General features: G+C 34.6%; 1 protein-coding gene across 10 annotated transcripts in view; it reads left to right on the top strand.

The window, feature by feature from the left end:
• The window catches only part of LOC108003997 (uncharacterized), a 77,091-nt gene that overhangs the window by 34,114 nt on the left and 16,087 nt on the right, over positions 1 to 26,890 (top strand). For 2 of the 10 annotated variants that reach the window (XM_062084131.1, XM_062084134.1), the window contains 10 exons: positions 111 to 452; positions 2,885 to 3,029; positions 5,643 to 6,039; positions 7,278 to 7,659; positions 9,633 to 9,848; positions 11,626 to 12,165; positions 12,477 to 12,488; positions 13,354 to 13,647; positions 14,693 to 14,993; positions 17,077 to 17,349. In XM_062084131.1, the coding sequence (XP_061940115.1) occupies positions 111 to 452; positions 2,885 to 3,029; positions 5,643 to 6,039; positions 7,278 to 7,659; positions 9,633 to 9,848; positions 11,626 to 12,165; positions 12,477 to 12,488; positions 13,354 to 13,647; positions 14,693 to 14,993; positions 17,077 to 17,349 (2,902 nt within the window). Of the gene's footprint in view, positions 1 to 110; positions 453 to 2,884; positions 3,030 to 5,642; positions 6,040 to 7,277; positions 7,660 to 9,632; positions 9,849 to 11,625; positions 12,166 to 12,476; positions 12,489 to 13,353; positions 13,648 to 14,692; positions 14,994 to 17,076; positions 18,176 to 20,141; positions 25,728 to 26,890 lie in introns of those variants that run through there. The other 8 variants (XM_062084135.1, XR_009832481.1, XM_062084132.1 and 5 more) reach the window with 8 other exon arrangements.

Raw genomic sequence — 26,890 nt, 5'->3', positions numbered from 1 at the left:
AATTTATGTTAGTTTGGTGCGTATAATTTAAAGATTTTTTTCTCATTTTTTTTTTTACTTTTACCAAGCAACGACAAACAACCATCTCTCCTATGTTTATCCGTTCGCAGTCCCAGGGTCGGCGGAGATCGTACGAGTTGGACGACCAAGAGATTCTGATCGACTTCAAACCGGCGCCCGTGTCGCCGGACGCCCGCGCCCTTTTGAACCGGATGTCCCAGACGGGGAGGAGGTTCCTCCCGTTGCAGAAGACACTGTCGGACGGCGAGATCCGGGTTGAGAGACGCGAATTGATCGGGGAGGCCGGTGAACCGAGTTACCCGCACACGTGCAGGAGGAATCACCAGGACCCCTGGGGAAGGACCGTCAGAGCACCCGTCCAATTCTCCTCCACGCCCGAGGATCTGTCCTTGCTCAGGGTCGCTTCGCCCCAAGAGGATCATCCCGAGGAGGTAAACGCGTGTCGTTTCTCCAAACCGTGAATCATCGTGGTTTCTTTGGGGCGAACAGGAAAGGGGGGAGAGAGAAATCTCTCCTCTGTTGCTCTTCTCTCTTTTCTCTTCGATCTTTGTCTTTCTTTTTCTTTAAGAGATAGAATTTTAAACGGTTGATTATTATTGTTATTATTTGTTTTTTCTAAATTCGCGCAACATTATATCGGAGAAGTTTGATGGAAACCTTCGAATTGAATTCTTGGAACGCGTTTTTCCGTTGCATTGGGAGCACAACGCATTATGAAAACGGCGAGATTCGGTGCTCGAGGAGCATTTTAAATCCGCTGACTCGACGCAATCCATATTCCTGCTACGTTGGAATTCTTGCGATCTCTATATATCAAACTTTTCAAATGATCCCGTTCGCTTCTCGAACGTTGATAACGTTATTATGGATGGATTCGTGCCGTTTTATTTTAAACAGCAATTTATCAAATTTATGTTAGTTTGGTGCGTATAATTTAAAGATTTTTTTTTCATTTTTTTTTATTTTTCCAAAACACTGGATGATTTATTATTTACTTTTAAAGGTTTGATGTTTTCCTTCGTATATAACTTGCGTGAAAAGCGTAAAATTTCAATCTCGTGTTGCTCATTTAATTTTAAAGGACAGCGATGTTTGAGTTAAGAGTGTACAAATATTCGATTTTCGATAAAAAGATATTTTTCCGAAAGTCACGAGGCGAAAGTTCGATGCTCTTGAAGTTGAATTAAATTTCGAAGCCCGGATTTCCCTGACCCCGGCCCCCTCCCAAGTTTTTTAAGTTAACATCGTGTGCAATGCATCCTGAATTTAAGCACATTCGAAAACTTTCTTTCGAGGCCTTAATTGCCTCGAATTGAAAAATTTTCGCCACCCCAGAATCGCTTTCGCCCAGTTTTAACTCTTCGTTTGTGAATTATTCCTTTCCTTTTCTTTCTTTTTTTCTCTTTTCTTTTCTTTTTTTTTTTCTTTTTACACATCCTTGATCCAGTTTAAAGTAACAGGTTAAAAAAAGCCGAAAATGGAAATCGTTATCGATCGTTATGAATGAATTAGACAGTTTTCGTCTGTCCGTAAATCAACCATTTATTTTAAAAATGGTTGAATCTCGTTTGCTCGTTTATGTTGTCGCAGTCTCGTATAATCTTCATTCATTAAAGTTAAAAATAAATTCGTCTCATCGTTTAAATCGTCAGAATTTAACTTATCGTTGATAATATATTGCGATTATATATAAAAAAAAAATTAATTTTCTTTCATCATAATTTAATCCTTTTATACGAGTAATTTTACAGTTAGAAGGTGAAATTTAATGTGACACGTTTATCTAATTTGTTCAGGTTTGAAGAATTTTTTTAAAAAATGCAATTTTATTTTTTTTTTCTTCTTTAACTGGACTTTTATGCATCCTGCATATAAAATATAAAATATATTCGACATTAATATTTGATATGATATCTTTTGCATTCGAATAATCGCGATTACTCGTCACTTTTCTTGATTCTATGAAATAAATGAAAATGAAAAAGATGAAAAAAATCTTATTTTCTGATAATTCAACGTTTCTAAGACTTTTAAAGCTTTAAAGTCTTCCTTTGTTTCTAATTTTCTTTTTTTTTTAGCAGAAAAAATGTCTTTAATAACGCATTTTATTCTACTTTCACCTATTTTTCTCTGTTAATGCGAGCAACTGTGTTCATTTGTTCCTTTTAATTTTTCTTTTATTTCCTCTACTTCGTATTCTTTCTACTTCGTTTTTTTTTTTTTTTTTGCTTCAGCATTTCCCAGTTGAATCATATTCTCAATTACAAAAATATCTTTCATGAAAAAATTTTATTATGCACAATACACGTATTAAATAACGCAAGAAGTGAAAAAATGAAAACCAACTTTCTCAAAACTTCCATCTCTTAAACCTTCCCTTCTTTCTTACTTCTCTGAGAAAACTGAGAAAATAAAAACCGACTGAAAACATGTTAAAAACTATCCCCGAGTTCCATTCATAAAACAGTGAAAAAAAAGAAACATTTTCTACACCGTCGTAAAATCCTCACGAACTGTACATCCACCTACCATTATACATCTTCAGACAGTCCTTTCTCTGTCGCACACGTCTGGAAAAAAAAAATTTCTACTCGCGAATTCCGCCAGAGGGCTACTCAGAAGCCCGCCATCCGCCTCCCTTTCGAGCGACTTTCGAGCCTCGAAACTCGAACAGACTAGAAATCGATAACCAACTCGAACTGCTCCTTTTTTCCCCTCTTCGAAAAAAAAATCACGAGTACGGAAATCGTAAGAAAAAAAGAAAGAAAGAAAGAGAGAAAAAATTTTTCCTTCGATTGAGAATTTATTCCCCCGAAGCGTATCATCACCACGTTCCTCGATATCCACGTACAACACGTTGCAGGAGTTTCACGAGAATCTCATCAGGCGAGGACTGTTCCGCAAAAGGAGCGTATCGTTGGAAGATGGCGTGCAAGGATTGGCATCCGACGATTTTATGCTACCCAGATCGCTCCCCACGTCCCCTACATCGCCGACAGCGGTATCAGGTACGGTGGAATATGATCCATGCTCTTTTTATTATTTATGCAATAAGCGGAATTTTATCGTGGAATTTCGCGCAAGTTTCACGGCGATATTTTTCTTGAACGAAGGATATTTCGGAATGGCGGAATCGCAGGATATTTTTAGAGTTTTACAACGGAAGGAGATCGGAGTTGTAACGTTGCTTCGCTTTTTGATTGTTTGATAAAACGAAGGGAAAAGAGGACGAGAGAAGAAGAATCACGTCTTTTCTTTTTTTTTTTTTTTCTAAATATATCGTAGTACGAGAAAGAATAAACGATATTCAATGATAATAATCCGAGGTATCATATTCGGTTGTTTGTGATTTATTTGTTCAAATAATTAAATAATTAAATATTATTTAAATTCAAACGCGTTTTGAATATTTTTTAGGAATGGAGTTAAATTTATACATATACGCGTGGCTCCTCGAATTAATTTTATCGAAAATTATATTACCAATTCTAAATATTTTCACGAGATTTCTAAATTTCGTCTTTTTCTTGTATGCAAATTTCTTACCACTGTGCATTTCCTGTTTTTGCTCTTCTTTATCTCACCTCTCGACGATTTATATTCTTGTATCATGCTCGAAGAAACGCTTTTTCTCAGTTAGATTGGATTGTTTTTTTTCTTGCTTCTTTCTCTTTCAGCAATTTCGTAGGCGATGCTTTGAATAAGGAAAAAAGATAGTTGGTTAGATCACGTAAAAATTTTACGTTGTTTAACGTAAAATGTACGCTGTTGCCTGCGTACATGAGTATTTATTTTTCATTGTTGTGCCATTTCTGCAAATGTTTTAAGCTTTCAATTTATTAACGATATATCAATGTCAAATATGCGCACAATAAATACACAATTCATCATAATAATAAATTACAGAATGTTGATATATTCGTATATTATTGTAGAGTCGATTCTAAAAATCAAAATAATAATCGGAAATGTTGCTCGAGGCTCATTTATTAATTATAAGCAATTTAGATTTGTACCGAAGCGAGACAAAGAACGACACACAGCGCCACGCTGTGGCACGTTGGTGTAACAGAGCAGCTATCTCTATCTATCCTCATCTCGCTTCGTTTAACTTTGTTAAACTTCAATTTCTTATAACTTGCAAATAAGTTTCAATCAATATTTTTGTATACTAATTTTTATGTTTGCTTTATAAAATCGATCTTCCAATGAGGATGTTAATATTCCATACAGTACATTAGCATCTTAAACGTATTCAGTGTTTGTAATGAAGTTAAATTATTTGTAATTAGCATATTATTTCATATTTCATAATATATATATATATATATATTTTTGCATATTTTTAATAACTTTTTATTCTATAAAACTTTTTTGAAACATTTTTCTTTTTTATATTTACATTAAATGTTATTAATATAAAAAAATGGAAAAAAATATTTTACGTAATTACAGTTTAACGTGTCGCATATTAAATTATCATAATAAAATTTTCATTAAATTTTTCAGTTTTAACAATTTTTGCCAATTTGTATAATTTCCTATATATGAAATATAGGAATTTTTGCAAGCAATTAAAAAAACATTACATTACATAAACGACAAATACAAAATGTTTCATAAATATGATTTGTTGTTATAAAATAAATATTAAAATAAATCAAAATTAATTTTATAAAACGAATTGATGAGGACAATTAATAAAAATTCTCTTCAATTTCTTCCAGTTCAATTGCTAGCTCATTTATTTTCACGATTAAAAATATAATTGAGAAATATAAGAATTTCATTACGAAATTTTCGTAACGAATATTTTTAATTTATCTTTTCACTCGTAAACTTTAAATTTTGTAAAATTATTCTTTTCTTATTTCTCAAAATTTAATAAAATAGCGCGGAAATAAAAACTTTATGCTTTATGAAAAGCATAAATTAATAATAATTACACATCGAAATTACAATTTGTATTAAAGTTTTTCCTTGAAAATAGATTTATCGAAACTATATCCGCCTCCATTTATTTCTTTTGTTTATTTCTCGCTTGTCAAATTTATTTTCCAAAAAAAAAAAAAGAATTTACTCTTTCTACATTTATTTCCATTGCTTTCAGCCAATTTTAAACTTTGACGTTCGAAAGCCGTCAAATTTTTCAAACAATTTAATACGAAAGGTAGCCAGTCCAAATATCGGATTTAAGGTGAAAGTATGGGTCAGTGAGTTGGGCAACAGAACAAATCGTGCAGCAAATAAAGAGCAAGGATACAGAACTTGACCCGAGTAGTATCACCTTTATCTCGTCTTATTCCTTTCTAAAATATTTGCTTCGAATATGTTATCGCATATTCGTATTACGTTTTATATTATTTACAAAGAAAAATCCGATTTGCAGACATGTCGACACGCGACATACTTGGACGTAGAAAATCAAGCACAAATCCTATAATTTTCAACGAAACAGATGAACGATGTACAGTGCATTCAAAATAATAATTTCGAATTTCCTCGATATCGATCATTCGAATTATCCTTACGCCATTTACCCGTCGAATCGACAAATATATGAAATAAATATGAAACAACATAATACAATAATAATTTAAGAAATAACATTGTCGTCGCAGCGCCACGAAGGATTTTACAAAGCCCAAAGGACTACGAGTCGCCGACACGTCCGTTGCGGCAAACCGGGCAAATTTGCCCGTTACTTTTCGGCCCTGGAACCGGGATATCCGGTATGATCACATCTCCGTTCGCATCGAGCGATTCGTTAACGAACGACGTCACGAGGGACCACAGCGACGGAATTTGGAACGAGTCTCAGGCGACCGTGCTCCAGGCAGACTCGTTGGCCCTTTTGACACCGTCCTCGAGGAGAAGGCATCTACTGCTTCTCCAGCATCAGCAACGTTCCTCGATGGACACCGAGGCGCTCGATATCGAAGAGACGATGGAATCGCGCCCATCGAGTCCAAGGATACGCCTCGAGGCTGCCACACCTATTCAACCGTTAACGCCGAGGTAATCTATCATTGGACTTATATCGTCACACTTATTTTCATATGATTGCCATATAAATATTCGTCCCCTAAATTACACGTGAATCAATGTACACATAGGATTTTAAGTTCAATCGCTGAAAAAAGAATCCTCTTTGGATATTAGCCATATTACAGGGCAGATACGAACTTTGAGTCAGAGATTAGATCTCTTTTCATTCAGCTCAAAACAATAACTGCAGTTATATATATTATATAGTTAAATTAATCTCGATTTTGGTAAAAGTTATACGATCAAACCAAAAAAAAGTTCCAAAACACTGGAGGATTTTAAGTTCAATCGTTGAAAGAAGAATCCTCTTTGGATATTAGCCATATTATACAAGACCTAATCTATCATATTACAAGACAGATACGAACTTTGAGTCAGAGATTAGATCTCTTTTCATTCAGCTCAAAACAATAACTGCACTTATATATATTATACAATTAAATTAACCTCGACTTTGATAAAAGTCAAAAAATTTTAAGTTTAATCGTTAAAAGAAGAATCCTCTTTGGATATTAGCCATATTATACAAGATCTAACCTATCATATTACAGGACAGATACGAACTTTGAGTCAAAGATTAGATCTCTTTTCATTCAGTTCAAAACAATAACTGCAGTTACATATATTATACAGTTAAATTAACCTCGACTTTGGTAAAATCACAATCAAACCTATCTACCCAAAAAAAGTTCCAAAGTACTCGGAGGATTTTAAGTTCAATCGTTAAAAAAAGAATCCTCTTTGGATATTAGCCATATTATACAAGACCTAACCTATCATATTACAGGACAGATACGAACTTCGAGTCAGAGATTCGAAGTCATTCAGTTCAAAACAATAACTCCACGTACTTATATATATTATACAGTTAAATTAACCTCGACTTTGATAAAAGTCAAAAGATTTTAAGTTCAATTGTTGAAAGAAGAATCCTCTTTGGATATTAGCCATATTACAAAGCAGATACGAACTTCGAGTCAGAGATTAGATCTCTTTTCATTCAGTTCAAAACAATAACTCCACGTACTTAACCTCAACTTTGGTAAAAGTTACACGATCAAACCTATCTACCCAAAAAAAACTTGCACTCGAAGAGATTAACCACAGAGACATCAACAATCATACACGTACACCGTTCGATCACAACACCATCGAACGCAGGCCCGTGCTAGAGACACCCCGTGTACAATAGGAAGCGATTTTTAAAGGCAATTACTTCTCAGCGTCGAATCGTGCGTCACGTCGATGAACGGAAGGCCGAGAGGCGGATTCCGTCGTCCAAGCCCCGGGCCCCCCTTGTCCCAGCCCCAGTCGCAATCCTCGAGCGAGTTCGGGCTGAGCCTGGCGCGGACCGACTCGGGCGGCCGGACCAACACGGACCTGTCCGAAACCTCGACGACCGAGGACTACGTCACTGCCAACACCTCGACCGAGACCGGGACCACTACGGGCACTTCCGCAACGACCAGCTCCTGGTCGAGGCCCCCGCAGACGTCGAGCGCAGCGGCCTCGGCCTCGGCGACAGCCACTGCCGCGGAGGGAAGCTCGTTCGAGAGCGCCAGCTCCATTTACAGCCTGGCTCGCAGCGAGGTCAGTTCTTTTTTTTCTTTTCTTACCTTTTATCCTCTTTTCTTCCCCCGGGTTCGGGAACCTTTTGTCGAAAAGAAAAGTTTCGGAAGAAATCGCCGATAAGAGTGTGTATATATATATTTCTTTCGAATTTTTTCTCTCTCGCTGTTTTAAGTTTCGATGTTTAAGTTTCTTATGATTTTATATCGGTGTTCTTTTTTTATTTCGAATTTAATTCGTTTTCGTAGTTTTGAGATGTATATGTATGTTTTATGTATCGTCGATATAATAGGTTTCTTGAAACAAGGTAAGGTTTCGTTTTATCTGTGTAGAGCGCAACTCGTGAAAGATGCGCAATTAGAGGCCGATACGGTTCATTGATATTCGAGCAATGTGCACCATCTTGGATGTTTATTTGCGGCACATATCTGCTGTAATGAATACGGAACAGCCCGTCTGAATAGGGAACGCTGGTGCATAAATAAGAAAATCAGGACGAAGGGAGAAAAATTTTATTTTACGTGATCGACAGTAAGAAAATGTGCGGGAAATTGAGAAAAGAAAATTATTAAGTTAAAATTGTAAACGAAGGGGGATAATTAATGAAAATTAAATTAAAGGAAAATATTTAGAAATAATCGAATTAAATTCTTCGCGAAGATGGCGGGGAAAATGAGAAAGGAAGCGCGAGATAAAATGGATGTAACGTTTTAGATCGTGAATACTTTTTTTTAGATAGATTTATATAGAGATGCTTTATAATTAAAATAACGAAATATATATCTTCTTTACCTGTGATATGTATTTGGATTCTATATATTCGCGCGCTTTTCGATTATCCGTGAATACGATTATCGATCGTCAATTATTTCAATAATTATCGACCGTTATATATCGATTTATTATTTAAATCGAGTTTCAATAATTCTAAAATAAATCAAGCGACTAAAATTATTTGAAATTTTTTAATTGAGTTTAAGAGAAATATTTTTTTCTTTCCTCCTCGCGTTTTATAAATACTTTATTACGCGCAGAATTCTCGTCGTGAAGAAAATATGAGTCGTGAAAAGGGGTAAACGTGAATCATTAACGTGTACACTTTCGTTCATAAATATTAAGATACGTGTATTAAAATATAAGTCTCGTATAAACAAAATAATTATCAGAGATTATCAGAGAAATGGTCAATTAGTTAAAATTTTGCATTTATGAAACTTAATGATCTGAATACACTGCTTGATTTAGCTGCAACGATCGCAGAAATATAATGAGATAAAATTTGCGTTAACGTTGAAAAAAATTTACGAATAGAGAAAATTCTGAAAAATTAATAATAAATATCCAAATATCTAAATCTGACTCGTGTAGAATTATCCGCAACTCGTAATTAAATAATTAAAAATTCAATAGAAAATGTAACGCGATGTTCATAATATTACAAAATTAATTAACTTTTCCTTCTTTTATTAAATTTTTTGAAAACTAATTTATGTTTCTTTGTGAGACTACTTTTAAAAATATCGCGTAAGCAAAAAAGATAATTTGCTGTGTATAAAGAAAAAAAAAAAAAACGTGTAAATCTAGAAATAAGTACCAACCTATACCTACCTTGTTAATTTTTTGTTTGCACGAAAAAAAAAGAAAATGAAAATTCCACTTATTATTTTCTGCTGATAAAAAATTCTGCGTTTAATCTTCCAGATTTTTCGATCGATATTTTCCAACTTTCACAATTCCTATTTTTACCGCATTATCGATCACAACGTACTTTCCACCTCGTATTTCATGTTTCGAATTTATCGATATCCCGGAAGAATTCTTATTCGCATTAAAAAAAAAAATTTCTAAAATTGGCCAAACTTTAACAACTCGCAACTTGGACGAAGCAATTTTTGTTCGTGAAAGGGGAAAAAATTTCCACCTCCTCCGTTATGCTCCCATTCTCTGCCATTATGAAACTGTAAGTAAATTTCGCTTCGGTTTGTCGTGGTCAGGCCGTCGTTGAAGAGCCATGCAGCCCGCCACCGATATTGGAGGAAACGGAAATTCCATTTGGATTGGAGGTACCCCCGTCACCAGCCAGGTCGACGAGCAGCAGCAGCTCGGGCAGTTACGACCTGAAAGATGCGATGACAGATCCGGGTCAGGAGGTTGAGCAGCAAACGGCACCGCCGAGCGGACACACCTCCGAGACGGAGCTGGATCATGACGTAAGACGATGATAATTAAGCTAATTCCAATCAGCCGTTCGATCGACCCCGTCGCGCGAAATTTTTCCTTTCTCTGGGCAGAAAACGTGACACGTTTACGAAACGAATCGATCCTATATTTAAGCTCGGTAATGTTAAAGTGGCGACGAAATATGGCCGTACGTGAATCGTGAAACGATGATGAGAGTTCTTCTTTGTTTTTTTCTTTTCCTTTTTGCAGGAGTTGTTACAGAAAGTTGTCACGGATATTGCAATTTTTTCGAATTTCGTTAATGGTGTCGAATTAATTCTCGCTCCAGTTGAGCTACGATCTCTGGAAGATTAAATGTGAATTTTTTTTTCACATTTGGGATTGAAGGGATCCGTGTTTTGCGGATCCATCAAAAAATTTGATCGATTATGATGAAATGTTTATCGATTTAACAAGGGAGGATAAAAACAGTTTCTTCGTTCTGTAGCACAAATATTATCTTCTTTTCTTTTTTATCGAGGCAAAAATTGACGTGTAAAATTTTTATTATTTTATTATTTTATGCATCTTTACTTATAAATTTTTCACTTATAAAATTTGTTGAGTATTAAAGTGTATTTTAATAATAAAGCAATTACCAAGATGCAGCAACCTCGGTTTGCCAGAGCAAGCATCACATGATAAAATGTCGTTCATCTTTCTTATTTCGTTGAGAGTAAACCTTACAACCCTAATTATTCTTCACCATCTCTATTTTCATCGCTGCATCTCCTTCTTTCCATCGTCAATCTCTCGAATGGAAATAATTTCGTTATTCAATAACCAGAAAATCAAACTCATCTTCAACTAATTCCATTACCGTATTACTAATTTTTACAATCTAAAATAAAAAAAAAACCTAGCCATTCTACAGTATTATTCTACACTTCATAAGAAATCTATTTTAAATGAAATGATATCCTAAAATCAATCAAACATAAATACAAATATCGTTCGAACTCTTCCATCTTTATAACATTCAAAAACTTTAAAAATAATATTTCCCTTTCGCGATCACAATCTAATTTCCACAATCTAAAATAAAGAATTTAAAGAATCTATTCTATTGAAATGATATTCTAAAAAAATCAAACATAAATATCGTTCGAATTGCCACTCTTCCATTTTTACAACATTTAAAAATTTTGAAAATAATATTTCCGTTCTGGAGTCTAATTTAAGATAAAAAAAATTTGACAGTACATTATTCTACAGTTTATAAAATTATATGGAAGAAATCTATTCTAAATGAAATGGCATTCTAAAAGAATCAAACATAAATACAAAAGTTTGAAAATAATATTTCTCTAATTTTCATCACAATCTAAAAAAAAATTTTCAGAATCTAAAAAAAAACCTAGCCATTCGACAGTACATTATTCTACACTTCATAAAATTATAGAAATCTATTCTAAATGAAATAATGAAAAAACCTAGCCACTCGACAGTACATTATTCTACTCTAAAGAATCTATTCTATTGAAATGATATTCTAAAAGAATCAAATCAAGAATAAATATAAATATCGTTCGAATTGCCACTCTTCCATTTTTACAACATTTAAAAATTTTGAAAATAATATAAAATATATAAAATACACTTCATAAAATTATAGAAATCTATTCTAAATGAAATGGCATTCTAAAAGAATCAAACATAAATACAAATATCATTCGAATTGCCATGAGAGAGTCGCCACTCTCAGCGCAACGTGTCACGATTCAAAAGTACCCATCGTCCATGATCCATGGCAATAAACGATTGCAGGAAGGGCACCGCTCCTCTTCGGGCGGCTACGCCGAGTCTCCGCCGGATCTGCGCGGTTGGACCGAGGAGGAGAGGCGTAGACGAAGGAAGACGTTCTCCCTCGACTTTCTGGGGAGCGGCGCGGGAGTGGAGCGGAGCGCGGACTCGTACGGGGAGAGCGTTGAGTTGAGTCCAACGCCGAGCCATCGTCACAGGCCGAGGGGGAAATCGACGAGCGCGAGAAGCCCGCACAAGAACAACAGGAAGCGGGACGCGACGATGTCCGTGCAGCAATCGGCGCAGCAGCAGGCGCAGCAGCAGCAGCAGCAGCAACAAATCAGCAGGAGCCCACAGAAGGAGGATTGGCGCGTGGATCAAGGGGAGGATGGGGGGCATGTGCCCACCTCGGACGATTCCAGCTGCAGCCACCACTACCACATGCACCATCACCATCATCATCACCTGCATCGCGAGGGAGTGGATGCAAGGCACAGGAGGACGAGGGAGAGTCCGAGGAGGAAGACCACTGGTTACGTTTCTACCAGGAGAAGGAGTAACGAGGTAATATTCGAACGGGATATTCGTTTGCTTTTTCTGTTCTATTTATTTTTGAAATTTTATTTTATACATTCAGCACGAAAGATATTGAGCTGTCGTGAAATTCTAATTTGCATTTCGAAAATATTGGAGATACGTGTAAAACAGTGACGTATAAATATATATTTTCAAATTTATGAGTTTGAAATTTTGAGAATATGTTATAAATATAATTCTTCGTAAATAATCGTAGTATGTATGAAATATCGTTTTTTGTAATATCTGGGAGGAAAATTGTAATAATATTCAATACGAAATTATTTTTTGGCAATCAGTGGGATTTTCCAGTAAGACATATTTTTAAATTCTTTAACCTTAATTTTTTCTCTCATTTTATAAAATATTTTTATAAGTGAAATTTGTGTGTACCATTTTTAATATTATTAAAAATCCTGCATGGTGTTTGTTTAATATTTTAATATGTTTGCTAATTCTTGTTTATAATATTTATCGCGAACGAGAGATGTCAAATTTCTCTAAAAAAAATAATATCAATTTCTTCCTCTTGGCGATAAAATAATAGTGCAATCTATTAATATATTTAAGAACCATATTAATTGAAACTCCCATTAAATATAAATATAGATCAAGCACTCGATCAAATCTTTCAAAGCACAATTAATTAATATTGGCACGAGAACAATTGTAGAATTGAGTGGAAAAGTGGTACTAAACCTCTCCATCACAAATCAATTATTAGAAAAAAAAAAAAAAAGAACCGATCGAAGAGACACGTGCAGACACGTGCTCGAAGAAAATCGATTGAAATCTACAAAATATATAAAGAGTATTCTTCGAAGAAATAACAAATCGAATATTATTAAAAAAAAACTCACCTTCAAATATTTTAAACAAAATTTCCCCAATTTCGTATCACTTTTCCAATACATCAAGAAGAATATTCAATCGTATTTCCAAAAATTACGCACTCCTTAATTACGCACCTTAATCATGCACCTCAGGATGAACATTCAAAAATTTCGACTTACTCGTGCAACATTCGACAATTTTGACAATTTTTCAAATTACCCCAATTTCTCGACTTCCTCGTTCGAGGAAGGCTCACCGCTCAAAGGGGGGCATCGAGGCACGACACGAGGATACAATGGCGATAACTAACTCCCCTCCCCTCTCCCCACGTTCGCATTTAAGGACAAGAACGCGGCCATAACGGGGAGCCTGCCACGAAGGAGGTCGCGAGCGGCGGACGACATAATGTGCTCGAGGTTGAGCCCGGGCCGTTATCAACGAAGTCCGGGGCACAACGGGCAAAGGGCGGTGATTGTCGAGTCGCAGAGCCCCGAGGCTAGATTAAAGGCTCTTTCAGCGGAATCGTTGAGGTCTGTCAGCCCTGGGAGCGACAGTGTTTTCTACAGCGAGGGGGCGGACCAATGCTTGACCATCGGCGCCCTTGACGCCCCCCATTGCCACCACTGCGGCAGAGAGGTAAATTATCCATTCGCTGTGTTTCCTCGAGGTTTCCTCCTTGCGAAAGGAAGCAAGTTCGAAGGCATGGTACACGATAGGGGTTGTATTTTTTTTTCTCTCTACCAGGTCCCTATTTTTTTTACTTTATTTTTCCATTTTGTGGGGTCGAGGTTATGTTATAAGTCGAGTATCACGAATTAGATCAAGTAGTAGTATAGAGTAGTGTGTTAGTCCGTTGCTTGAGTCTTGAATTTCTTCCTTTCTTCCTACTTGTTTCTGGTGATTGGCTAGTAGTAACGTGTTAACACCTTTGGAGCATCGATTCTAGAAGCGAAAAACAAATACGAAATTTGGCGCGCAGAAATTTTATTGCGTAACAAACTCTTGAAGTTTTGATGACAGCTTTGCAAATAACTATTCGTTCTTCGATCTTTAGAATCGATTTCTTCCCAAAGATGTTTCCTTAAAAAACAAAAATTATTCCAAAAAAAGAATCGCCAATTAGATAAAAGAAATTTGAAATACGAAATTTGGCGCGCAGAGATTAGAATCGATTTCTTCCCAAAGATGTTTCCTTAAAAAACAAAAATTATTCCAAAAAAAGAATCGCCAATTAGATAAAAGAAATTTGAAATACGAAATTTGGCGCGCAGAGATTAGAATCGATTTCTTCCCAAAGATGTTTCCTTAAAAAACAAAAATTATTCCAAAAAAAGAATCGCCAATTAGATAAAACAAATTTGAAATACGAAATTTGGCGCGCAGAGATTAAAATCGATTTCTTCCCAAAGATGTTTCCTTAAAAAACAAAAATTATTCCAAAAAAAAAAAAAAAGAAAAAGAAAAATCGGTAAAATCGGATAAGAAGGAAATTACTCGACCGATCGGTCAATCAGTTTAAATTCGAGTTTAAAACTGAAGCGTTTCCAGCAACCGCCAAAAAAAAAGAAAAGAAAAAAGAAAAAGAAAAATATGGAATCTCGAATCGATCTGTCTTCTCTATCTGTCGGTCTATCTACCTCTTTTCTCTATCGTGCGTGCCGTCGTGTTGCTCCACCCCGAGGTCTCGGAAGAGATCGTTCGACCGCCGGCAGGTTTCGCGGACTCCCCCGAAGGGCACAGATCCTCCACGTCGAAGCACGTGCCCGGCCACAGGCTGTACAAGAAGTTCGACAAGAGGTACCGGTCGGAGGATCGTGGGGACAGGCGGCACAGGCGCAGCAGCGCGGGCAGATCGGACGTCAGAGCGAAATCGGAGGAGAGGGTGGCGTCGAGGCGGGGGAGCAGAGGTTCCATCGACGACACAGCTGGAAGGAAGAGGCTTCACGCTAGGAGCACCGATGTTAGCTTGGAGATCCTTACTGGTTGGTATTGGCAATATGGAAGTAATTAGTATTAGTAAGTAATTAGTTATTGTTGTTATTAATTAGGATATGTTATATTTGGAAGTTTACTTGGAGATTGATACTCGATTTCCAAGAATTGTGGTTTAAGCGATTATCGTAAAGTATTGGAAGATGTTAATGGAATTATTTCTGCTGGAATTTTAATACGGAATGGATTGTATTGTATGTTATAGGTAATCTAGAATATTAGGTGTTGTTCGTATCGTTATTTGTTCCTCTAGATTTTTTCGTGATTTTCATAACGTATACATTGGTTCAATTCGCGTTTTATAAAATTTTATACACGTATACAGAGTGTTCCACTATCCGTTGGTACGTGTGAAATATCGTTAGAGAGATATAGATAAAGGGATTAGATCTAAGAAATCTCGTGGGATATGTGAATCTGGGATTGTATACGAGAATATTGAAGATTAAGGTTTTGGTAATATATATCGTGGTGCGAGAGTAATGGGAAAAAGAATCGGACACGAGAGGATGTATTAAATCTTAATACTCTGGAGGAAATGTTTTACGGCTTGTCGTATGTCTCTCTCTTAATAACGACATTTTGCTTGTTAGATGACTCTAGAAATTTTCTTCAAAATATAATTGAAATTAATTCAATACGCTTGAATTATCGAGTTAATTTAATTTTTTTTTTTTTTTTGGTATTACCAATATCAACAATAAATGACGAATTATCATCGTTACGTAAGAATTACTTAAAAAGGCATTTGCAACAAAACTTTTTCCATTTCTTATCGCGTTTTTTTATTTTATTATTAAAATATTCTCCGCGATGCGATAAAAAAAAAGAAAACTTGAAAAAAAAACATTACGCAAACTTTGTTAACTTTATTAACTGCTTTCATATTCTGGCACGAATATGAAAGGTAAATGGGCGTACAAAGTATCCGTGAAACGAGAATAATAAAAGTGGAAAGGTATCGCCCCCTTGTAAAAAGTTACGTTAATGAAAACGCGATTTAAAACAAAAAAAATTTAGCAAAATACCGCGGCGTTCATTAATTAAAAAAGTTCATCCTGATTCTCTCGTATCATTTGTCTTCCTTTAAGATGATTAGTCGTCGGGCCGTTTGTTAAGATTCGATCGATTTTAATCAAGAAACAAAGTGTTATTAATTTTTTTTTAATAGATCTATTTCATTCACCCGGTGTTTTCATTATGGATCGATCGAATAATAATTTCCACGGAGTACAGATTAAAAAGAAACATGAAAGAACGAGATGTAAAATTAGGGAAGAAAATTGAACGCTTTACGAGGTTGTTCGGTTAGTAAATTTCGATTATTAAAAAAAGATATAACGTTTTTAAATATAATATAATTGGAGATAAGTGAAATAAGAAATATAAATATGTTGGTTATAAATTAATAAAAATTCATTCAGTAGAGAAGAAGTAGAGAAAAAAATGTTGAACACGTAAAATATAATTTAAAATATAATACAAGTGCTTGAATAACACGAATACACGTTCGAGAAAGAGTGCACCGGTTCATTTTGTAATACTTTATTCTAAATTTTCTATGAAAGCATAAATAAAAGGCATTGTTGAAAATTTTTAAATCATTCACATGCGGGAAATACGCGAAATATGTACAATTCGCAAAAATATTTAACAACCGGACATCATTTATCCTTCATTAATACATGAAACATCTGCGTATTAATAAAATGGTTCGATAATAATAGAATGAATATTCATTATTATTTAAATATATTATAAATACATACACTTGCATTAAAATATAAAAATTCGAACCTATAATTTGTATTACTTGTTCGAATAATGCATCTGCGATGGAATATTTGTTTCTCAAGAAAGAAATATTGGAAATAATGGAGAATAAGAAAAATTTCGAATAATACATAAATTCACCAAAAAGATTCAACAAACCCTATATATATATATACGTATACATCTTCAAGAAACTTCCATTCTCGATATGAAACGACAACACGTCCACGAAAATTTATCTCGTGCAAAGTTTTTTACCGTCTCCAAACTCGTTGTTTTTATGTTCTAATGTCCTAAAAGGTCGGGAGGACGAGGACACGTACGTGGAGCCGTACACGAGCAGCGAGTGGATTTACATCGGCGATCTCGAGGAGAGCCACGTATGGAAGAGACCGGACGGCAGGGAAACGGACGACGAAGTTGGGGAGAGCGTGGCGAAGGAGAGGAGGGGCTCGCAGGAGTCGACCGAAAGTGAGAGAAACTTCAGGAAAAAGTATCAGGCGACGACTCAGAGGATAGTGCACCGAAAGATCAGCGGGGAGATGTATAAGAGAATACAGACCAAGTGTTTCGGTGAGTTGTTCCACACCATTCTCTCATTATTCCACGCTGGCCAACTTCTTTTATTAGGTGTGGAGAGAACGACGCTTTTAGTTTTATGGTCTAAAGCTATATAGCTGTATACAACAGCTTGGGTGCTGTCTTCGTTCCTCTTCCATGCGTTTAAGGATTACGTATTGCGCGTATTATGGAAAACTGTATAAATTTATTCGATATTTCATACAGTGTTTTTGAAAATCGAATCGCAGTAATGGTGTGGTATATATACGTAAGTTGGTATTGAAATATTGTTCGGTGTAAAAGATTGGAAAATTGAGTAGAATAAGGAGAACGATATTTCTAAACGTACGATCATTATCGTTGAATCTGTATTCTGTTATAAGCGTAGGATTACATCATGTTCTCTTGTTCGTGGATTTTCTGCATTTATTAATACAAATAATCGATCTTGAATGGAATGTCCTCGATTTCTACGGACATACTTCAGACTCGGTTAGTAAATCTCAACGTAAAGGTTATCTTTCTAAATATACTGGAATATTTAAAATGAAGGCTTTATAATCAAGGCTGAAATCGATTTATAATTCACCTTGTAACCATAATATAGTCGCGGCTTATATGTTATATATTTATATTTTTAGCAATAAACATCGAGATTTTTAGAATTTTTTTCGAAAATACTGCACTTTGGATAAAATTTAGAATTTAACAATAATTTAATAATTTTTTTTTTTCATTCGTTATTAAAACAGAATAATTTATCTCGTGTATCTAATACACTGCAAAATAATATATTCATAGAAAATTTTGTTAATAAAAAAAAATGAACACGCAAAAAGTATGAATATATTCAATCAATTTTCATAATTTTTTTTTTTTGGTATTAAAATTGCGCAAATACTGTGGATATAAATATTTCAAAAGTCAATAATAATTGATAATAGTTTTCATTTAATGTAATAGATATTCGTATAACAAATAGAATTATAATTAAATTCTGTAATTCTATACTTATCGAATTGCATTTCAATGAAATCATTACTACTAAAGTAACGACAATTAATATTTTTTTAATCAATGATTTAACGTTTCATATATGTAATTAACTTATTTAATTTAATCGCATCAATCTAAATTCTTTTTATTAATTGCGAGCTTTATAAAATAATCGACTAATTGAATTTAACATTTTCATTCAACGCGTAACTCTGTTAAAATGCGCGTAAGCTTAACAAAAGGTAAATCTCATCCATTCATTCAACTTTTGAATAAGTTAAATATCCCGTGTTAAAATTAGAAATAAAATTTTCATAGAAAGAAACTACATTCTTCGCTACGTTCTTTCGTAATATATATTAAATCTAATTTTCAAAAAATGTTCCAAATATAACAATTTATCAATTTATCACCACTTGTCGAAACGAATTAATTACCAAAGTAATAAACGAAAAATAAACGAGGTTACTTATGAACGATCCACGTTACGTTTGGATAATCAGATGGTTGTCCAGCATAAAAAAATGCTCGTTTAAAATAAATCTGATGCTTGAGCGGAACGAACCGATCATTCGAAAACAAACCGTTTTAAATACATTCCACTTAACGGACTATATTTAACAATGAGGCTCGCAATTGGGATCAAGAGTATTTTACACAAAAACTGATTGCTCTTTGCTTGGAAATTTAGTCTGTTTCCTGTACGATGGTTAAACGATCGCGTCTACCATAGAAAAACATTCATTCGGTGTTTATTATTGACAATCTGTTGTTGCAGTATTGGTTATCGTATTGGTTATCGATATACAACAAACGATAATGTGTGTGTGTAATTAAGTACAGATAAAATATAGCTTTCAATATGTTAATGGCTCAATTTACTGTTGAACTGTTGCAATTAATTTACAATATATTATAAATTCGCAGGGAGATAAGCTAATACGTGTATGCGATATCGTATTACGTATTGGAATAGAATTTCAACAAAAAGAAGAAAAAGCTTAGGATTATAAAGCAATATACAAAAGAATAATTATAATTATAAAATATAATTATAGAATTATATATTATACAATTATATAGAATTATAGAATTGTATAATTGTATATGAAATATTTGAAAAGAAAATGAATTGTAACGAGAAGTTATTCCGATTAATAACGAAATAACGACGAAATGACCAAGATCGCGCTTGAAGTTGAATATTTTTCGCTACTCGTGATAAATCGTGCTCGATATCTCGAACTGCGATGCTCGCAATAAATATCCGCCATATTCGTCCGTTCTCATTGTGTAACGTCTTAAAGCTGTCGCTAAATTTATGCCCTCCGTCGGGAAGATTGCAACGGGCATTTACCATCCCTTCAAAGATGCTGGATGTTACAGGTTGTGTGCCGAGTGTCGACAAGGTTCTCGAGATAGTTATGACCCGAGGAAAAGAGGAGAATTATCCTCGATAAGTCACACGAATAGATCGAAATTTTTCGCGTAACACGAGACTAAAGAGGACGCTTGAGTACATAGTTTACGCTGGGGATAGATTTACGATAGGATTGTTTAACTTGATACTCGTTGCTTTCATTGTTTTACGACACGGTATAAAGTTAATACGTTGCTAATGGACTAACTCTTAATCCTCCGTTGAACGAATAAAAAAGTTGGTTACCGTTTATTTGCTCTTTCTTCTCGTGATCGAAAAAATAATACATCGTGTTTATAACAGCTATATGAAAAGTTTCTATACGAATATAAATTTCAATTTGAATAATTTTTCACTTTTTTTTCCTTTTTGTTTCGTTTTTGTTTAGGTGAGATATTTTATTTTCGTCGTTCCATCTACCTGTACGAGGTGATAATATATTTATGGGACACCTTTGGAGGAATTCCAGATCAATGTAAGAGTTGGTATACAAAAAATGTCGATTACGAATTTATTTATTAAGTTACATAATAAAATATCGATATCTCTATAACGTAGTTAGAAATTATGTGTACGTGTATGCGAAACGTGAAAAATAAGTATAGCATACTTTTGAAATTCATACCATAAACTATGTATATAAGTATGCAGAATATGAGGAGAGATGAAGGTAAGGAGGGTATTCAAAAGCAAAACTAATATGTGAAATGTTAAGCATGACGGATATTAACTTTTATAATTGAAAGGAATGCAATTTAAATTATGAATAATTTTATTTGGAAATTTTGTGGAAGCAAAAATTTTTTTCCAATATTATCTTTCAAGGAAAGGTATTGTATAATTATTAATCGAACGACTATCCTTGTAATTTTTCCATTCCATATTTTGTCATATGGGGAAACTTGCTAATAATATCAACAAATTTTTGATAATTTATATATCAATAAAAAAATTTATTAAAGATATAAAAATACAATTCAAATAATAATTTTTCTTATAATTAACGAATAAAAATCATTTTTGACGATTTAATTGAAAGAGCATTGTCACGGAAAAAGTATCGAAGTAATAATATTTATTTTACCATACCTTTTTATTTCGATATAGTTTCAACTTTCCATAGATGAATATTTATATATCTTTGTGTCACGTTTGACTTTTATTCCGTTAATATTGTAAAACTTTTCGAATGATTGAAATACATTGTTGAAAAGAACAGAACGCTAGGTACATTTGGAATTATTTGAAATATGTTATATAAATTATATTTACTTAAAAAAAAAAAAGAATAATAATCACGATCCTCTTTTTAACAATTTAATTACAAAATCAATCCCGGAATTCATTATTCTCTTTTTCAAATTCAAATAATCAAAATATTATATACATATATATGAAGCGAATAAAAACCTTATTACTTATTTACAAATAAAAATCTAATCAAGAAGATGGAAATAATCATATTCTAATACATCACCCATCCCTCTCCCAAAAAAAAAAACTTAAATCGAATCGAACCTAATTAAACAAACTCGCCATCGAGCTAAGCCGAGCGAGTAAACTTCACCATATACTCAGACGGAAGACAAACACAGTCCAAAGTAGTAGTCCAGTGTATCAACACGAGACAGAAAGAGAGAGGACATCGATTATGGAAGCCAGTCCTTCCTCCGTCCCTTCCTCCCTCCTCCTTGCTCATAACGAGAGTACAAAGTGTTACAAAGTGTGCGACGAAAACGTAGGAATTCCATCCGCGACGAAGATAGTTGGAGCGAAAGAGGAAGACAGCCGTAACTAAAATTTACTTCACGAAGGCGACGCATCGCGAAAGAATGCCGTGGAAACGTGGCCAGAGAGACGGAGAGGATTCGATTCCCCCGTATATTCGACATACGATACATGAACGTATCGTGGAATAAGATAGGAATAGGGGGGAGGGGAGAGATGGCGAATGGCTTTCTTCGAGCAAGAGTGAGGGAATAACTGCGAAAATGGAGGGACAAGAGGAGGGAAGAAGATGAGATGAGCTGGATAAAAGAGAAGGAAAGAGGGAATCGTTCTTCCCGTTTCTTTAAATAAGCACCGCGTAATACTCGGGCTAAATATAATCGGAACGGCGTAGCTTGAGAGAAAGAGCGTCCGGCTGGTAGGTGGCAACGCTTCCTACCTACGGCTCTGCGTCAATTTGGCGCGTGTGACGAATAAGGTCGTTGCTTGATTGGAAGATGCACTCGTATTTCCTAAATTTTACCTTATTACGTGTATTAATCGCGACTTGAATTTCTCACTTCTCACTTTCTCATTTCTGAATGGGAAGTTCAGATGGATGGTGTTTCTAACTCGAGACCTCATTATCATAATTACCCTTATAAGCGTTATTCGAGATCGATTGTGCATACAACACTATAGACTATATTCCAAATATTGCTACTTCATTTCCATTATCTTCAATGGGATATTTTCTGGGAAAATCGTCGTGGAAGGAAAAATTGGAAAACTCTAACCATATATAGTATGTGTTCAATCTTCCTATTCCTCTGTAACAACACGAGGACGAAGTACAGTAAAAGTGTACAGATAAAATTACACTTCGTGAAATTTTAATTCAAATTTTAATTTTAAAATTCATTTATAATACGATTAAAATACGATCGAACGATCCATTCACGTACAAGTGAATAATAACGTATTTCCAGAAATAAAATAACAGATCGCGAATAAACAATTTAATCATTAACGACAACGGCACCAGCTATTACTATTATTCAAAATTCTCTCCCATATCAAAATCTATCTCCAAATATTCGAAAATCAACTTCCTCCCCCTAATCTCGCTACTCTCCTCACCCCCTTTTGATTCCACATTCAATGATAACACCGAAAACCGCATCCATCGAGGACCCTCCCCCTCCCTCCCCCTCCCTCAACCACACCGGAAGCATCGATCCGGTATCATCGAGATACAATTTCGAGCAATGGATTCGAGGAGTGGATTCTACTATAATACACGTATACGCGGAGGCATAGATTCTGAATATTCCCGCCGAAGTTAAGCCAAAGCTGAATACAGCTGGCTGTGAAGAAGGGGGCCGAGGGGGAGGGCGAGTGGAAGAAGAAGCTTTTGGCCGGCAGTCAGTGGGTCAGGGCGGCGAGTCGCATTCCACGAGCCGGCTGAAGGCATCCTCCTCGGAAGAGCAGAGCTTTCGTCTCCGGCTCCCGCGTTCCCGGTGGCGCGTGTGCACTCATTTTTTTTTTTTTTTTTTTTTTCGAAAGAAGCCTCTCTCGATAAGAAAAAGAAAAAGGGAAATTCTTCGAAAGAATTCGATAGAAGAGGAAGATCTTTGAGAGAATTTCTTCGCTGAGCGAGAAGAGGAGCGGAAACCGGAAGTTGGTTTATAAACGTTTGGTTTATAAATCGCGTGACGAGTGGTCTTGGAAGTGTCTTCTCGTTCGAGAAGAATTTTTCTTTTCTTTTCGAGAAGAGGATTAATAATTTTTTTTTTTCTTTTTTTTTAAAATCGTGCGATAGAGCAATCGTGAGATTAGAGGTGTGAAGCGAAGTTTCGATATAATAGCAGTGGTTTGGAAGTTGCGTGGATCGAGATGGTGTGCGATTGCACTGCCTCCGAGTGTTCCACGGAGGTTGGAGAGGATGCGTCCTTGAAGAGAGCCTTGGAGGAGCTGCTGAAATGTATGCTCAGAGTTTGGTGCAGGGAGGGACAGGCCCTTACGAGGCTTGGCGCCGAGACCCATGGTAAATTATAACGGGTGTTATTGTTGGTTGCAATTGATCGCTCTTTGGACGACTTATAATTATGAAAGTTTTTATAATGGAAAAGTGGATACAAATGCCACGTGTGTGTGTGTATTATTATTTAATTCGTTACGGTTGGTGGATATTTATGCATTTGTGAGAAATGTATTTATATTTTATACTTTTTTACAGAATTATTTTATCTCTTATTTAACGTGACACAACGTGTGTACGTTCCGTTTATTTATTCAATGAAAAATACGAAAGGAATACCACATGTCGTTATACGAGTATTTTTAATTAAACGAGAAGAAACATTTACACTGCGATAAGTTTCAAATAATCTATGAATTTGTATTTTCATTTTTCGATGAAACGAAAAGCAAAAAGTAGATGAAAAGCACATACGAAAAAGAAGAAACGGAATCTTTCTATTTCGGTTTTTATACGCAATTTGTAAAAACCACCATTTCGTATTGTTCGAATTATACTTTCGATGTTTGTAAAAATATGCAAAAATTGGATTGGAACAAAATTTTTATTTTTAGAATTTTTTATTCGAAGAATTTCATTCTTTTGCGGATTACAATTAATATATATATTTTTTATATATTTAATATAAATTTCTTCATTGACACTCGATTTTAAATTGTATAAGAATACTGAAAAGTCGATTTTTTCGGATTGAAATTTTTTCAAATAATTCCAAAATGGCGACGAATCGCGGATTACAAATATCATTAATTTCTTTATTGGCGATCGATGAAATTGAATCGCGATCGTGAAATATGATTCGTACTTTCGCGAATCGAGAAAACAGGATGGAAATGAAAAAGCGGGGAAATTCCCTAAGTGAATAATTAAATTGGTATCCCGAATGTTTGCCGGTACGGAAGGAAGTCCCCCGTGGCGTCAAACTTTGTGTTATGAAACGTATCCCAAAGCGGTTCGCTTCTCTACTCTTTGGCTGCGTACAAAACTTGCTACGTGTAATGGTACCAGAAAATTTTCTCGGTTTCGAAACTCCTACGGTGAACCTGTTTCCGCAAAGACTTACACGGGAAACCATAAATTTCCCGTAAAGCGATCTTCTCTCGTTCGAAACTATTTTTACAAGTTCTCTTACAAGATCAATTTTTCTGCTATATATAAGAAGGATTTAAAAGAAAAAGAAAAAAGTTTTTTCACGAAACTTAATAACACAAGAATGTTAACAAAAATATTCGTTGGTTAAATTAAATTAATAAATTAAATGTATTAGTATTTAATGGTTAATCAGTACGTTTGAATTTTTACAATTTTTTATATATTATAAAAATAGATTAGAAATATAAGGAAAGTATGTAAAAAAAATGCCTTATACCCGTTTAAATTGTTTCAATATTGCATTGAATTAAAATAAAAATTGTAATTTAAAAATATAAAGTCTCGTTACAAATTACATTCTTCGATCATATTAAAATTTTAATCGTTTTAATATCATCGTTTCGATGAAATGCGCTCGTCATAGCGCAACTCGTGCAGCCAGTGACATATAGAATTTTTCGATAGCACGTGTAATGAAAACGTGTACGGCGCACAATGATTATGCAATAACCGTTAATCGCCATTTTGCTGGGTATTAATACGTAAATACGATTACACCGCATTGATTTAATTATCAAACGAAGATTTCTTTTTTTTCTTCGAAAATTTATTCCACTTCGTCAAAATTCAACATTTTTGGAGAATTAAAAAATTTAATAAGAAATATAAATACAACGTACGGTAATATTCCTCAACTCGATAATTAAATTTTCCAAGGGAAATACGTTTCGAGACGACGCGTGAAACGAAATTTTATTCTAAAAATTCCATTTACTCCACGATTATTAATTAAAGATCGCCGAATCTTTCGTCGAATGAAGTCACGGTCGCCATTCGATAATTATTTTCTGCTTGACCGTGAGACAACAGGACGAAAATATCCAATTTGAATAAACGAGATACGATTTTCGACTTCTGTAAACCGATTTATCGAAGCCACCACGAACAAGGCGTACATTAGAATGCTTGTTTCATCCAAATTTGTCCGTGGTGTGTGCGCTAATTTAATGACAATAAAATTAGATTTCCACACGATGGTGTTTCAGCTTATATATATATATATATACCTGTAATTAGTTTAGCGTGTTCAATTTTCGGGATATGATCCTTGTAATTAAATATTGATCCATCCGATATCGTTTTCTTCTTTTATTTATCCGAATTTCATATTCTCTCATCTCCCCTTTCGATATAAATATTCCATGATTCAATCTTTCCCGTTTATTCATCTCATTTCGTCGTTACCTGTTGGGATGAAATGAATTTTTACTAATTATGAAGTGAAATATCATTGAAATGTAGTTTAATTATTATCTAATTTTCTAATGGATTAACGATTTTTAAAGATAAATTATGTCTTAGCGTTTCAATTTACTTATTTCTCCTTTTCTTTTCTTTTCTTTTTTGCGATAAAACTGATAGAACACAAACTGTTATATTTTTTTTTGCACAAGCATTGAAAAAGTGTTTCATATATTTTAACAGTGAAATCTGAAAAAAATTAAAATTGAAAAATATGCTATGAAGAGAACGATAAGGAAACGACGTATCATAGATTTTATTTTTCAGTTTTGTCAGTTTTGTGTAAAGTGTAACAATTACTGGGTGCCGGAACAATGCCAATTCCGATATTCAGAAATTTATAGAGAAACGTGATCGTCCCCGGGACGATAAAATCGGAAGTGTGCCAAGTCGATGCCACCGCATGGTTTGGTTGTCATTAATCGAACAATACGTGCCACTGCCAATCGTGCCTTCATAGCGATCAGGGTCACGAAACTGAAACGACGTGTTTATAGAAAAATCTTTGTTACTTTTCGATTTTTTTATATATATTTACTTTTACACGATATTTTTACGATTTTAAAGAAATTATGATATATACTTCGAGACACGTAAAATTTATTATTAACCTTCCCTTCTACTCTATTTTTCTTATTTTCGTAACACTGGGTCATAATACGAGTGTTATTGGCGCAAAACATTTTGAAAATTTTCACCCCGCAACAACAACAAATTGAAAATAGTTTAATATTAATTCGAAGTCGAATTATTGAGCGTTAAAAACGTAATTAAAATACTTTGCGTGATACAGTTTGAATATTTCGATTCTACCTTGTTGTTCCTTGCTATTATATACCGTCGTTACAGGAAATTTAACAGGAAATAATTTCTGAAAATATCTGGCTGCCGCGTAAAACGTACAAATTTAATCGAACAAAAGTTAAGAGAGGCTTTCACTCCTCTTGACGAGTGAAATTAAAATTCACATTGGTTAAATAGTCGCCTCAAATTTT

This window comes from Apis cerana, linkage group LG13 (assembly GCF_029169275.1).
Source record: "Apis cerana isolate GH-2021 linkage group LG13, AcerK_1.0, whole genome shotgun sequence".
Classification (NCBI taxonomy): Eukaryota; Metazoa; Arthropoda; class Insecta; order Hymenoptera; family Apidae; genus Apis; species Apis cerana.
This window is presented reverse-complemented; position numbering and strand designations above follow the sequence as displayed.